The 13,468-nt window shown below is 39.6% G+C and overlaps 1 protein-coding gene across 1 annotated transcript in view; it reads left to right on the top strand.

Moving 5' to 3' along the window:
- LOC127636290 (microtubule-associated tumor suppressor candidate 2-like) overlaps positions 1-13,468 on the top strand; it is a 38,971-nt gene that overhangs the window by 16,016 nt on the left and 9,487 nt on the right. The window contains exons 3-4 of the mRNA XM_052116740.1: positions 7,069-7,227; positions 11,448-11,546. Coding sequence (XP_051972700.1) covers positions 7,069-7,227; positions 11,448-11,546 — 258 coding nt within the window. The remainder of the gene's footprint in view (positions 1-7,068; positions 7,228-11,447; positions 11,547-13,468) is intronic.

The raw sequence follows: 13,468 nt of genomic DNA, 5'->3' as shown, positions 1-13,468 counted from the left end.
CTTAGTTTAATAATGCACACTACTTAGTCTATTAATGTGGTGTGAACTACTGTTGCAGTGCACACTACTTAGACTACTACTTATTTGGTGTGTACTAGTGTTGCAGTGAACACTACCTTGTGTACATAGCAGTGGATACTTATATTATAATACACTACTTAGCCTACTAATAATTTGTACTAATGTGGCAGCGAACACTACTTTGTGCACTTATTTAGGTGTGCATACTGTACATAGTTTTACAGTGCACACTACTTGTGTGTACTGCTATTTTAGTGTGTACTGCCATGTGTACACTACCTAGTGCACACTGCAAAATATAGTGTGAAAGAAAAATACATGGGAGAATAGGACAGTGTAACGAAGGTTCAGGTTGGGCAGATAAAGGAGGAAGCGGGAACCGGAGACCCAGTGTGAGTCCGTTTTATTCACAAATAACCAGCAATCGTTGTAGAGCTTCACTCAAAACACAAGACGGCTTTTCAGCATCACTCAAATAAACAGTCTGCTTTTCAGCTTCACACAACTCAAGACTCTTCCTCAGGAAACAGACATGAAGACTCTGGTCTGCTGGTCTCTCTCCTCTCTCTGTGAACTGGCTGTCTTTTTATCTCCCCTGACTCTCAATGAGAGCAAAGAGATGGTAATTAGTCACAATTCATCTCAGGTGTGTGGACTTACCGCTTTCTCTCTCCCCAGATGGGCGAGACCATGCCCTCACATCCACAGACAGGAAAGAGTTGGAACGGGTCAGGAAATGAGTGGCGACAGAATAGAAAAGTTAAAGAAGAGACTTAGAGATGGAAAAGAAAGTGGCAGAGGGAAGGTGTTACAGAAAGTGAGGAGCATTGGGGGATTGGGGGCTGAGAGCACAGATGTCATCACTCCAGCCTATCTCTGACTCATCCACACTGCTGAGAACAGATGGTTCCTCACACAAACACACCACAGCAATCATACACACGCATGGGAACAATATTACACACAGAAAGGTACACGTATATTTAAAGGAGCAGTCACACCCGATTACACATACACTATTTCATGCACAGGATTGTTGCTCTAGATTGGATGAGTGTGTGAACTTAACGTGTTGTTCTACATCTCTCGCATACTCTCTGTCAGTTTTCACAGTGGGCAGTCTGTGCTCTGGGTACTGCTGACTCACATTCTCACCAAACCGCTGAGCTCTATATGATCCTACTGAGAGATTCTAATGAACGTTTGCTCTATTTTTACACATAATACACAATGCAAATTGTCTGTTTGCTTCTTTCCTCCCAATGTATAAAGCCTGCTGTTCTGGCTCACACCAACCTTCGTTCTCACGGTGTTAAAGGAATAGTTTGCCCAAAATTACAAATTTGTCATCATTATTTTACTCTCATGTCTTCCGAAACCTGTATGACTTTCATCTTTTAAGGGTGAACTATCCCTTTAATATTCCTGATTTTGCACTTTTAATGGTCTGGCTTTCATACACCTGTAAACATTAGCAGCATCAAAAGGTTGCGTTTTACTTTGAATGAGCAATATTTTGAAGGTGATTCCTTTGGAAATCATTTATTGACAGATATTACACTCCCGTCAATGGATCTCTTTTTGTAGATCTGTAGACTGCTTGTATGTGGTTAAGACACAGCCTGTCAGCATTAACCCACACCTGAGTGAGTGCTGACCTACTCTCTCTTCTTTTAGAACCTCAGAGGAGCCTGCTAGTTTTGTACTGATTGCTCTACATGCCTTAATCCCATCCAGGCTATTTCCCTGAAAGCTTTCACTGGATTTTTTGCAGATGAGGAGTCAGACCCCTAATTGACTGGAGAAAAGCCAGGCTTTTCCATCCCAAAATCCTGACCATTCTCCAGCTCTGGTTTTCAGCTGGCTTCCGTTTCCGTTATCCCTCTTAAGCGTCCCAAAGAGAGTGTGAGAGAGAGATTGTGTTTCTCAGACCTCTGCCAGGCCTGTTTAGCCCTTTCTGCAATTCCAACACCTCCCTTCATTATACTTTTGTAGTTCCGGAACATTAATCTTCATCAATGTGTTGTGCATCATGGTCAGTTTTTTAAAAACTTCTTTAAGAGTGTTAGGAGTAATTGCACCAATATGTTATGTCTTACTTATTGTGTTCTCAGTGTCTATCAGTGCTTGCAAGAGACAGATATAATAAAAACTTTAGCACTGAGCTCAGTGTAAATTGATCTGTTAAACACTATGTGCATACTTGTCTTTGTAGTGTGCACTACCTATTGTACATTCGAAGTTCATACTATTTTTTGTGCATGCTATCTAGTTCACCTTGGACCATAACGTAGTACTAATTGTGTTGCACACCCAGTTTGGTGCACACTGCCTTTTGGACTAGTTTTGTACAACACTGCGTAGTGCATCCACCTATGGTACTAGTACTGTAGAGCACACTACCTTGTGCACACTATCTGATGTACTAGTGTTTTAGTGCACACTTCTATAGTGCATAATAGTTTTGGAGTGCACGCTAAGTGGTCTAGTTTTGTTGTAAACTATCCACTGCTTACTACACAGTGTTCTACTTTTGTAATGCACACTACCTATTGTGCAAGTGCTTTAGTGCACACTACCTTTTGTACACATTTTGAATTATTCTACATTGTGTTCCAGTGCTGTAGTGTACGCTACCTTCTACTTATTTTAATAGTGCACACTACTTATTCTACTAAATGTGTACACAAGGTAGTATTCACTGCAAAAAATAGTACACCCATAAGTAGGAGAGTTATTATACCCATGTCTACTACTTATGTGGTGTGTTCTAGTGTTGCACTGAACACTACCTCCTGTACGTATTTAGTAGTGCACCCTTAGTTTTATAGTGCAATATTTACTACTAATGTGTACTACTGTGCCAGCAAACAATACTCTATGTACTCATTTAGGTGTACATACTTGTTTTTATAGTACTGCTATTGCAGTGCAGACTACCATGTGTACTTAGTTTTATAGTGCACACTACTTAGTCTACAACTTTTGTGGTGTGTGGTGTGTGCTACTGTTGAAGTGCTTACAAGTGTACTACAGTTTAGTAGTGCATTCTTGGTTTTAGAATGCACACTACTTAGTCACCTATCTACTGTATATATGGTGTGCACTTCTGGTGTGTATACTACTGTTGTAGTGAACACTACATTGTTGACTGTTTTTAATGCTCACTACCTAGTATACTAGTTTTATAGTGCATTCTGGCCTTCTTCTGTAAGCAGTGCTAAAGAATGAACCAGTACTCCTCTGGGTCACATACACTATTAGTATTGGAGAGACACCAGTTCTGATGTGTGGCTGTGAATGCAACATTGAGGGGTTGATTTGCATAATGTTTACTTCTGAACTTCCTCAGGAGCACCTCTGATGCTCTGTGCTTAATAATGCATTGCAAGCTCCATCTCTTAATGGGTCACTGCTGCGTTCAGTGGGCCAGATTTCTTGATCTTGATTTTCTCTTTGTGCCATCCAAATGCTGGCAGATAGGAAAATAACCTGTGCTGAAATAACATGCTATCCTTTCTCTCAATCTGTCCATCTGTCTCTTTGTATCTCTCTTGCTCTCTAGTGGTCTGGTCAGTGATGATTTAACCACCTAGCCCTTTTTTTAACTCCTCCACTATACCATCTGCAGTCTAATTGGCATTTCTTGTTCAAATAGTGCCCGTTACCTCTGGAATGGGGCACATTCCTTTCTTCGTCTCTCTTTACCAACATTCTTTCTCCCATACCTCTCTTTTTGTCACAAGATCAGAGAAAGTGCTGATTGTTTGGTTCTGCCTTTCTTAAGAGTTGAAATTTCTCCACACCAGCACAGCATTAAATTAGTCTTCCATTGTTTTTTGATTCCCCCCGGTGCATTATATGATAAATTATTCAGCCAGAATAGAACTGTATACGTTTATTACTAATGTTAGGCTCAATATTTGTCTCCATACAGCATTTCAAAGTCAGCATGTGAATTGCTTCATAACAGATGTTGTGAAGTTTTTTCCAAGGCTTCTATGTGTGTGCGTGTGTGTGCGCGCGTGTGTGTGTGTGTGTGTGTGTGTGTGTGTGTGTGTGTGTGTGTGTGTGTGTGTGTGTGTGTGTGTGTGTGTGTGCTTGCGTGTTTGTGTGAGTGATATTAATGAAGGAATGTTTGAATGAATTATTTATTTTTGTCTCTTTCTTTAAGGAGATTAATAGATGTGTTCTTTGTGATCTTTTTATGCCATATCTGCCAGTGTTTACGATATGTGTTAGCCAGCCAATTATTTTACTTTTTACTTACCTAACCAAACATTTGAATAATATTCATAAGAGATTCCCCATAATTAAGAAAAGATTAGTGAACAAATAGGAAATTATAAGAATATTAGTGCAACTGTACATGATGATGGGGTTTAGTATGCAAAGATCGCAGCATCTGCAAATGAACAAGAGAGAGTGAGAGAGGCCTAAACCCCTGTGCTGCATCAATAAATATGTAAATCTTGTAATGCTGTGTCACTACAATTCACTGTCAGTTATTTGTGTCAAAGAATCAGATAAGAATTTTCAGATTTGATGTAAGTTTTCCTGACTTAAATATTTGACTTAAAGGTGCTCTCAGTCATTTTTTCCTAAAACATGAATTATAATTCTGCAATATATCTATGAAATCATCAGCACTCAATAAAATTAAGCCTCCAGTCATATCAGTAAACATATAAAAGTTGTTTTATTCTACATGGAGAGGGTCCACACATGAACCCGGGGCCAGTGTGACAGAACTACAAGGCCAGTTGCTAGAAGTGTCACTTGCCCGATCGGGCCAGTGCTGCATTTATAACAGTAGTGCAAGAAAACAAAAAGTGAGAGAGCACAACAATTACACTGAGTGAAAGAAGTATTCTAACCGACGAGTGACTGCAATTCTATTTAGCTCGCAAAGATGCGCGATTGCATAATATATTTGACGTGTCAAGGCACAGTCGTGTGCACGGACAAGATCGTGCAGATGCCGAGCATACTCTTCTAGCACTGTCCTCACTCTTTTCCAAGTGTCTTAGCAGCAGCTATTACCAATGTGTAGAAAATAGATAGAAAAAACCCACTTAATGAATTTCGTAGCAGGATTTTACGTCTTATGCAACATTTTAAATATGTCTGCACATTTTGTGCTCTTCTTAGGGATTCATATATTTATTACATTAAGCCAATAATCACATCTTTAACTCAGTGATTCAATCTTTGATCCTGTGTGTGAATACACTACACATGGCCAAAAGTTGCATGACAGCATGACTAAACTTGTGACCGAAAACCCACCATCTCCTCCTAAGAACTCTTTGCTTAAAAACACATGTGTAAATGGCAGGACGGCTGAGGTTGATGTATTTATGAATTTTTATCTGTAAAGCACATACTGTATATGGGATGACATAAGGCATAAATCATATCTTGCAAATTATAAATGTGATTCAGTTTGGGGGGACATTGTCTTAAAATCATAATATACGTTAAAAAGAATTGTCTTCGGACACATTTTTAAAGCCATGATGGTAAAAAAAAGCCATTTATCATTTTTGTGTTAGGGCCAGAGAAAATGTTGTCAGGGCCAGTAAAAATCAGAAGTACCGGGCCAGTAGAAAAAAATCCTTAGCGTTGAGCCCTGATACTGTAAGTGCACCTGTAGTGTACATGATGATGGTTGAGCAAATTGAGAAAATTACAGCATCTGTGAATTGAAAACTTCAAGAATGGCATAGAGATAGAGCTGACTTAAAAGACAAATTAATAGTCTGAATATTCACTTGCTGGTCTGATCTTTGAGACCAATGATATGATAAATATAGAACAAAGTTTTAGTAGACCAGAGTCTGGTTGTTTAACCAACAGAAGATATTTTAGGTGCAGAAAGTGATCCAACCCACACAAGTATAATGCTCCCATCATTTGGGTGATTATGGAAATCCAGAGCGGTGATGAAACTGGGAAATATCTTAAGCATTGAGTCTCTCTGCAACTAACCCAGTTCTTTACAATGCAGGCAGTTAACTGGTTCTCACAGAGATTTGGAGGAAAATCCACCAGTGAGCAACAGGTTTCCACCAGCCAGTCAAATGTGTCTTAACATCCCCTGCTGTGAGCGGGAGGGCTGTGCAGCACTTCCAGCTGTTTCGAAGATCCATTTCTGCAGCCAAAATTTTGTCCTAGATCTTTTCCTTGTCAGATCCCCCTCAAACTGGATAAGTGATTCTGTTAGTGTGGTCCTGTTTAATGGCCGTAGAAAGTATCTATTTTTCATCCCAACAAAATCTCTTTGAATTAATGGCAGTTGTCTCTAAATGTGTCCTCTCAGCTCCCTCTTTCTGGTCTCAGGTAATATGGGAGTTATAAAATATGGTATTTAAAAGCACTTTTGACAGTTTACTGTCAGCATTTCTGCATCTGTCCACTCTTTTCTGTTCCTGGAATTCTCTCTGTCAGCACTTTATAAATCAGAGATAACACAAGGTCAGAGAGATCCTGCGTTCTGTACTGGCTCCACATAATGGTGTCTCTTTACAACCTGAAACTAAAGCTAAAGTAGAGAGGAGTGTCTTTTAAAATACCTATGATATAAAGGTACCTGTGTGATTGTGGCTTGTGAAATCCATTGTACCACAGTGAAGAGATGCTGTGTCTTGAGGGTTTTTCATTCACATGGCCAGTAATTTACATTTTATTGCAGCGTTTTGTTTGATCGAGCTGGGCTGCGGTTATTGATCATGAGCCGGATTGAGATGAAGGACTGGTCTGGGTTTAGTTGTAAAGTTAATGAGCGGTTAGATAAATCTTATAGGACCACAGATGATGAATAATGTGGTTAGACAGAAGCAAACTCAGAATGAAGGCAATAGCAAGATTAAGATTGCCCAATGACTGCACATTTTGATTATGCATTATCAGTGAATCAGAAAGCAATGACTCGCAATATTCAGTTTCTAGACAGTATTTGTAACACAAAATGAGAAACCATTAAAAATCCACATCCAGAGAGTTTAAGGGCAAACTGGCATTAAACACTTTTTGGGTGATTTTCAGGTCCCAACAGTGTAAATGACGAGCCGCCATTCCACCAAGTCAACACATCTCCCCCTGGGGATGGACCCAAAGCACCCTGCCGCAGCATCCCTCAACCCCCCAACACTCCTGCACCCAAACGTCGCTCCCTGCTGCCCCCTCCGCGAAGCTCCCCAGCAGGTAAGTAGACCAAGCCACCATGTTTGTTTAAGTCACCCTATCTTTTTGTTCAAAAGTGAGCATTTTAACACACTACTACAAATATGCACTTCACATAGTTTGCACTTCAAGAAATATGTGGACTACAAAGCCGTAGCCATGTCTCAGCTGTGCGGCCAACAGCTGAGACACTTCCTGAAAAATGTACATTTCGTTCATTTGTTCATTTCGTCTTTTTACAATTCGAAAGTCACGTGAACAAATGATTCCTCCAGTGCCATAATTGTAATGTCAAATGTCATAGGAGAGAGACCAGCTTCAGTTTGAACGCAGCCCTCCACAGATGTTACCAACACCAAAAAAAGAAAGCGTATTTGTCAGGCATAAGTAAACTGCACCACCTACCTGTCCATGGCCTATACAGAGTCATTAATCTCTATCTGCTGGTGAATAATGAGACAAACCTGTAGGGGGGATTTGCCGCAGACTATGTTTAGTCAAGACTGAAATGTGGACTTTGCTTTGGGAAGAAACACCCTTTCTTTCTTAGAGCTTAGGAAGTAGGCTACCCAGACTCATTCATCACACCATAGTATGAGGATAAGGACCAGTCTACTCTTGTGTGCAGTACACATTGACACACTCGCACAGATCACTACATGCTCTAATGCTGAAGCTGATATTATCAGCTTGGCCAAGTTATCAACTAAAGTGGACAAACCTGCAGTTTATTTATAGTACCCATTCACACAGACATTCATACACCAATGGCAACAGAGCTGCCATGCAAGGTGCTAGGCTGCCATTGGGAGCAACTTGGGGTTCAGTGTCTTGCCCAAGGACACTTCAGCATGTGGAGTCATGTGGGCCAGGATTTGAACCACCAACCCTGCGATCAGTGGCCAACCCACTCTACCAACTGAGCCACAGCCACCCAGTAGTCTTCTTTTACTGGTGTTGCTTTGATCTAGCCTTCAAACATACAGCTGATTGGTCTTTAGTTTGTGAACAATTTTAGGTGCCATGCAGTTTCAAAGCTTCCAAAGTAGAAGAGTTTTGCTTTAGTGCCTGTCCAATTAAAGCTCACCTGAGCCCATATAGCCAGTTGTTTTTCACCTTCTGGAGGGATAATGGGGCTAGAAGTATGTCCTGATCCCCCCTTCATCCATTTCCTCTTTCCTAACCTGTCCTCCTCTGTCTGTCTTGCTGCATTGTTATCAGTTCTGTCTCATTTTCAGATCTGAGAGCATACAACTCTCTTCCTGCTGCTTCCCTCTGTGCCATCCAAGTAAAATCCTTAGTCCCCTGGAGGGCCAGAAGGGCTGACAGGACTACTGGCCCATCATGGAGTACCAATTTAGATTAGGTTAGAATCTTAACATGAAGTTTAGATAGTGAGCGATGACAGCACTCATGAGCGTTCAAAGACCCTGCTATGTTCACTGTCTGTGCAGCCAACGTTTGGCCCTCATAGATATAATAAAACAGTACAGGGAGTGTGGTTGCCTTGAGTAATACACATCCAATGATTGAAGTCATCATAAACTACAGTATATGCAGGATTACAATTCGATAAATGCAAACAGTGTTTCTGAATGCCCAAAGTTTACAAATGTCTGAGTTTTGCAAGGACGGACTAACAGACCTACATTATATAATGCCATTGTAGCTCTCCTTCGTTCAGCATGTATACACATTATTCAGACCACAATTAGCCTCGTTGTTGGGCACATGCTCCAAAAAACAGAGGTGACACGCAGCGTGTACTTAACAGTTCCTCAGCTGACGACCATCCTATAGACAAATTGTCTATTATGCTTTGTATTAATATACTTGGAAAGACAGATGTAGACTATGGCTTGACAACGCAAAAAACGGCTGTAGCTCGATTATAACATGTTACGAGACCGGATGTGTGGGGCCTTAGGTGCTGTCTCAGCAGGGGATGGGGAAAGAGTGGGGTCCAAGGGAAGAGGCATCATTTGGGATTCAAGATATGGTTGTCTGTTACATGTTGAGATGAGCTGGCAGTAATTGGGTGCCCTGGGACCCCTGTTGAAATGTGCTGCTTATGTGGTGTGTGTGCTTTGTTTTTAGTGAAAGTAAGCCAAAAGCAGTAACCCCAAAAACATACGCGCCCCTCTATGTTGTGTGTTGGGGGATTTGAAATTCCCTGTACGCCATCAGTACCTTCAGACTTTTTGCATGATTTTTTGAGTTTGTTATCTGTTTGTTATCATTTATATCTGTTTGGCTTATTTCATACAGTGGCTCTTCCTACTAAATAAAAAGTTAAACTAGATTTTTTTAAGTGCCATAGTATTGCCAGAGCATTTCTATGTGTTTTCTAAGGTGGTCCGAGTGGTTTTTTAGCACATTGATATTTGAAATCTTGGATGTTCTAGGTGGTTGCTTACTGGCCCAAATCATTTTTACTGGCCCAAGTCGTTTTAAAAGTCCGCCCTCAATTTTCTATGATATTATGGTCCCTAGAAGATGTCAAGAAAATGTCCTGGTCATCTTTAATCCAAATAAGAAAAAAATAAATATATATACACAGTATAAATAATACATATACATGGATGAGCCAAAACATTATGACCACCTGCCTAATATGCTGTTGATCCTCCACATGCTGCCAAAACTCCACAAGACCCCTGAAGGTGTCCTGTGGTATCTGGAACCAAGACATTAACAGCAGATCCATCAAGTCCTGTAAGTTGTGAGGTGGAGCTGCCATGTATTGGACTTGTTGGTCCAGCACATCCCACAGATGCTCAATCAGATTCAGATCTGGGGAATTTGGAGGCCAGTGCTACACCTTGAACACTTCATCATGTTCCTCAAACCATTCCTGAACAATGTGTGCAGTGTGGCAGGGCATATTATCCTGCTGAAAGAGGCCACTGTCATAAGATTATACCATTGTCATGAAGGAGTGTACCTGGTCTGCAACAATGTTTAAGTTGGTGTCATGTGTCAAATTAACATCCACATAAATGGCCAGACCCAGGGTTTCCCAGAAGAACATTGTCCAGAGCATCACACTCCCTCCACCGGCTTGTTGTCTTCCCACAGTGCACCCTGGTCCTATCACTTCCTCAGGTAAATGGCGCACAAGTACATGGCCATCCATGTGATTTAAAAGAAAACTGAATTATTCGGACCAGACGACCTTCTTCCACTGCTTCGAGGTGCAGTTCCAAAGCTTGTGTGCCCAATGTACATTCTTTCAATGGTGGACAGGGGTCATCGTGGGCATTCTGAATGGTCTGCGGCTACACAGCCCCAAACGCAGCAGGTTGAGATGCACTTTGTGTTGTGACACATTCCTCCCATAACCATCATCAAATTCCAATCAACAAGTTGACTACGAAAACTGATTGTTCGCTTACCATCTAATCTACTCAGACCTTGATATGTGGCCTTGTTAAGGGATGATCAACGTAAAATAAGACCAGGACATTTAATGGCATGTTTCATGAGAATCTCTCAGATATGGTGTTGTGTAATGTTAGTCTATTGGATTTTGTTCACCCGCTTGTTTGTCCGCCAGGTGAAAATCATAATTTTGATTGCTCAGGTTATAGAGCATCTCCTTAACAAGCCACAACATGTGAGGTATCATTCATGCATTAGCATCCACCACTAATAATTACACACTTTATCATATTTTCTTTTACATTTTCACATTTTCGCTACATTACAGTAGATATGTTAGGATTATTTGTTTAAAATAAACTCGACTTCTTTTCGCTGTACTGGGAATGTAATGACCACAGATCTTGGATGTGTGAGATGAACATAGATTTTGTAATATATTTTATGTCCTATGCTGGTCTACGCTTGCTTGCTTTCTCTTAGAATGTCATATCGGCCCATGTGGCAAACGGACCCTGGCAGCTGTGCTATTTTGTGGATGGTTGCCTCTTATTGGAATTGATCCACAGACCGCTGAGACCAAATCACGACTCCATACAAGAGAGGAGAGATATAAATGGGGGTTGTGGTTACAGTTGTGAATGCATTCATGGATTTGCAGTCATTTACACTATCTGTGTGTGCAAATATCTTTTAATACAGTTTAATTCTTAAAGGGAGAGTTCACCCAAAAATAAAAATTATGTCTTCATTTACTCACCCTTGTGTTGTACCAAAATCATATGACTTTCATTGAACACAAAAAGCACTGCCATTAACTAACACAAACAATTTTTTTTGTCTTTTTTTTTAATCTATAGCTGCCCGTAAGGAATTCCAGAAGAGTTCTGATGGCACTCGTTCATCTCTCTCCTCTCCTAAGAGACTGGCTGTGGTCTCTCCTAAACCACAGTCTCCAGGTAACTAACCAAGACAAAGATCAACCCAAGATATTGCTTTCATTATATAGCTCTCCCCCTGCTGCTGTAAGTGTACATTGCTGCTATTAGTTGATGTCATGCTCTCTCACACTCACATCTCCTCTGTATTACTCCAAATGTACTTTTTCGCTCTCACACACATACACGTTGGTGTTTTTGTCATTATGAAGAATTTCCATGGACTAATAAATAAATAAATTAGCTAAGTTTTAAATAGCAGCAAACTTAGGTGCTTCTCTTTTGCTATGTGGCCCCATTTGTGGGGTGCCAAATTATTTATTATTTATTTGTAGCAAGTTATTGCTTACGATGACATCACAGTGACGTCATTTTTTTGTTGTTTACAAAAAGTACGACAAAAATCGTGCAAATGCCTTTATGAATATTTAAGGTATGAGCAATCAAAGGATTTTTTTGAGGGGGGGGGGGACCCTGTATGTGTGGCAGTTCCTGCATTTTTATTTAATTATTCCACAGGCATGTGATGATAAATTTCATGTCCAAACTCTGAAAATATGGTGAAAGATCAAATTATGTCCCTGACAATCACTGTTGCAGCCGTTTAATGAGACAAAAATGAGATATTTTGAACAATCTATAGGTCATTGTTTATTTTTCAATTATTATTATTATTATGTTTATATTTGTAATTGGATTCATTATTTAATTTGTATTGTTGTTTTTCCACCTGTTGTCGTAGAGTGATTTTTAAGTCTGAGCTGGTGGAAGAAGGTAAATTGTTTGCATTTTGTATGATTTTCTTTTACCACTTCATTATTTTGATTATATATTTTTTTTTATGTAATTTCAATGTAGAAATATTTTTGTTTAATTATTTCATGTTTCAATAACTTTATTTTGTTTTGAAGTGCATGTTGATACAATAGCTGTTAATACTTGCCATGATCAGTGTCAGTAGATGAAAATTATTAATAATACTTACATTCTTTGTAATTTAATGGAGCCTATATTCATAACCTAAACCACATTTACCATGCGAATAAAAGGAGCATGTCAATTTTAACAAGGATGCAGTAAATGCACAAAATAATTTAAGCCCATAGCTCTATTCTTCTTATTCATTGCATACAGTATATTTACACTACCAATTTCTTAGGAATGTGCTGTCTATGTTTATATCACTGGTGCTTGATGGAATGGATGATATAATAGGATGCAGATGGTGGAATAACCGGAGAAGAACCTCCTTATTAAATTACACATGATCCAGCCTAGCACTCTTAAAATAAGGGCCCCAAATGTTTTCTGTCATTCTGACAGATAAAAAAAAAAAGAGCAAAAATAAAACCATTTGAAACTAGCTCACGAGTTTTCATTTCATCCATTTCACATGATATATCCATTTCTCTCCACACACCTGTGTTTGTGCATTCTTCAGACTCACGTCAGACAGTCGTTGATGTCCTAAAAACCACAACTCCAAAAATCAAATGTATTTTGTGTAAAGAAAATGCTGGAAAAAGGAATAGGAGTTATGTGTCACTTTTTCTTAGCCCAACAACAACACGGGTTAAAGCAATCAAATGAACATTGATTGTACAGTATAATAAGGATGCCTCAAACCCAGGACGCAACAAAGGACGCAACAAACCCAGAATAATGAATCAAGACTAAGGCTGCATTGCCCGCTCCATGAATACCCAGAACAATATGCATAAAATAAAACTGTTAAGGCATGAATAACTTATTATATGTGTTAGATGGATTACTTTTAAAGGTGAGCTATACCCTGGTAAAATTGTCCAGAATTGTCATTTTTAATTACTTAAAATGCTAATGTTGGCTAGTATCAAAATATCAAATACAAACATAAAACTACTCGTTTCGGTTCTCGCTATTGGCCGATAACTAAAACTAGGTACTTTGTACATGTTGGTTAT

This window comes from Xyrauchen texanus, chromosome 44, assembly GCF_025860055.1.
Source record: "Xyrauchen texanus isolate HMW12.3.18 chromosome 44, RBS_HiC_50CHRs, whole genome shotgun sequence".
NCBI classification, from domain to species: Eukaryota; Metazoa; Chordata; class Actinopteri; order Cypriniformes; family Catostomidae; genus Xyrauchen; species Xyrauchen texanus.
The sequence above is the reverse complement of the archived record's forward strand: the minus strand, read 5'-3'. Positions and strand labels throughout refer to the sequence as shown.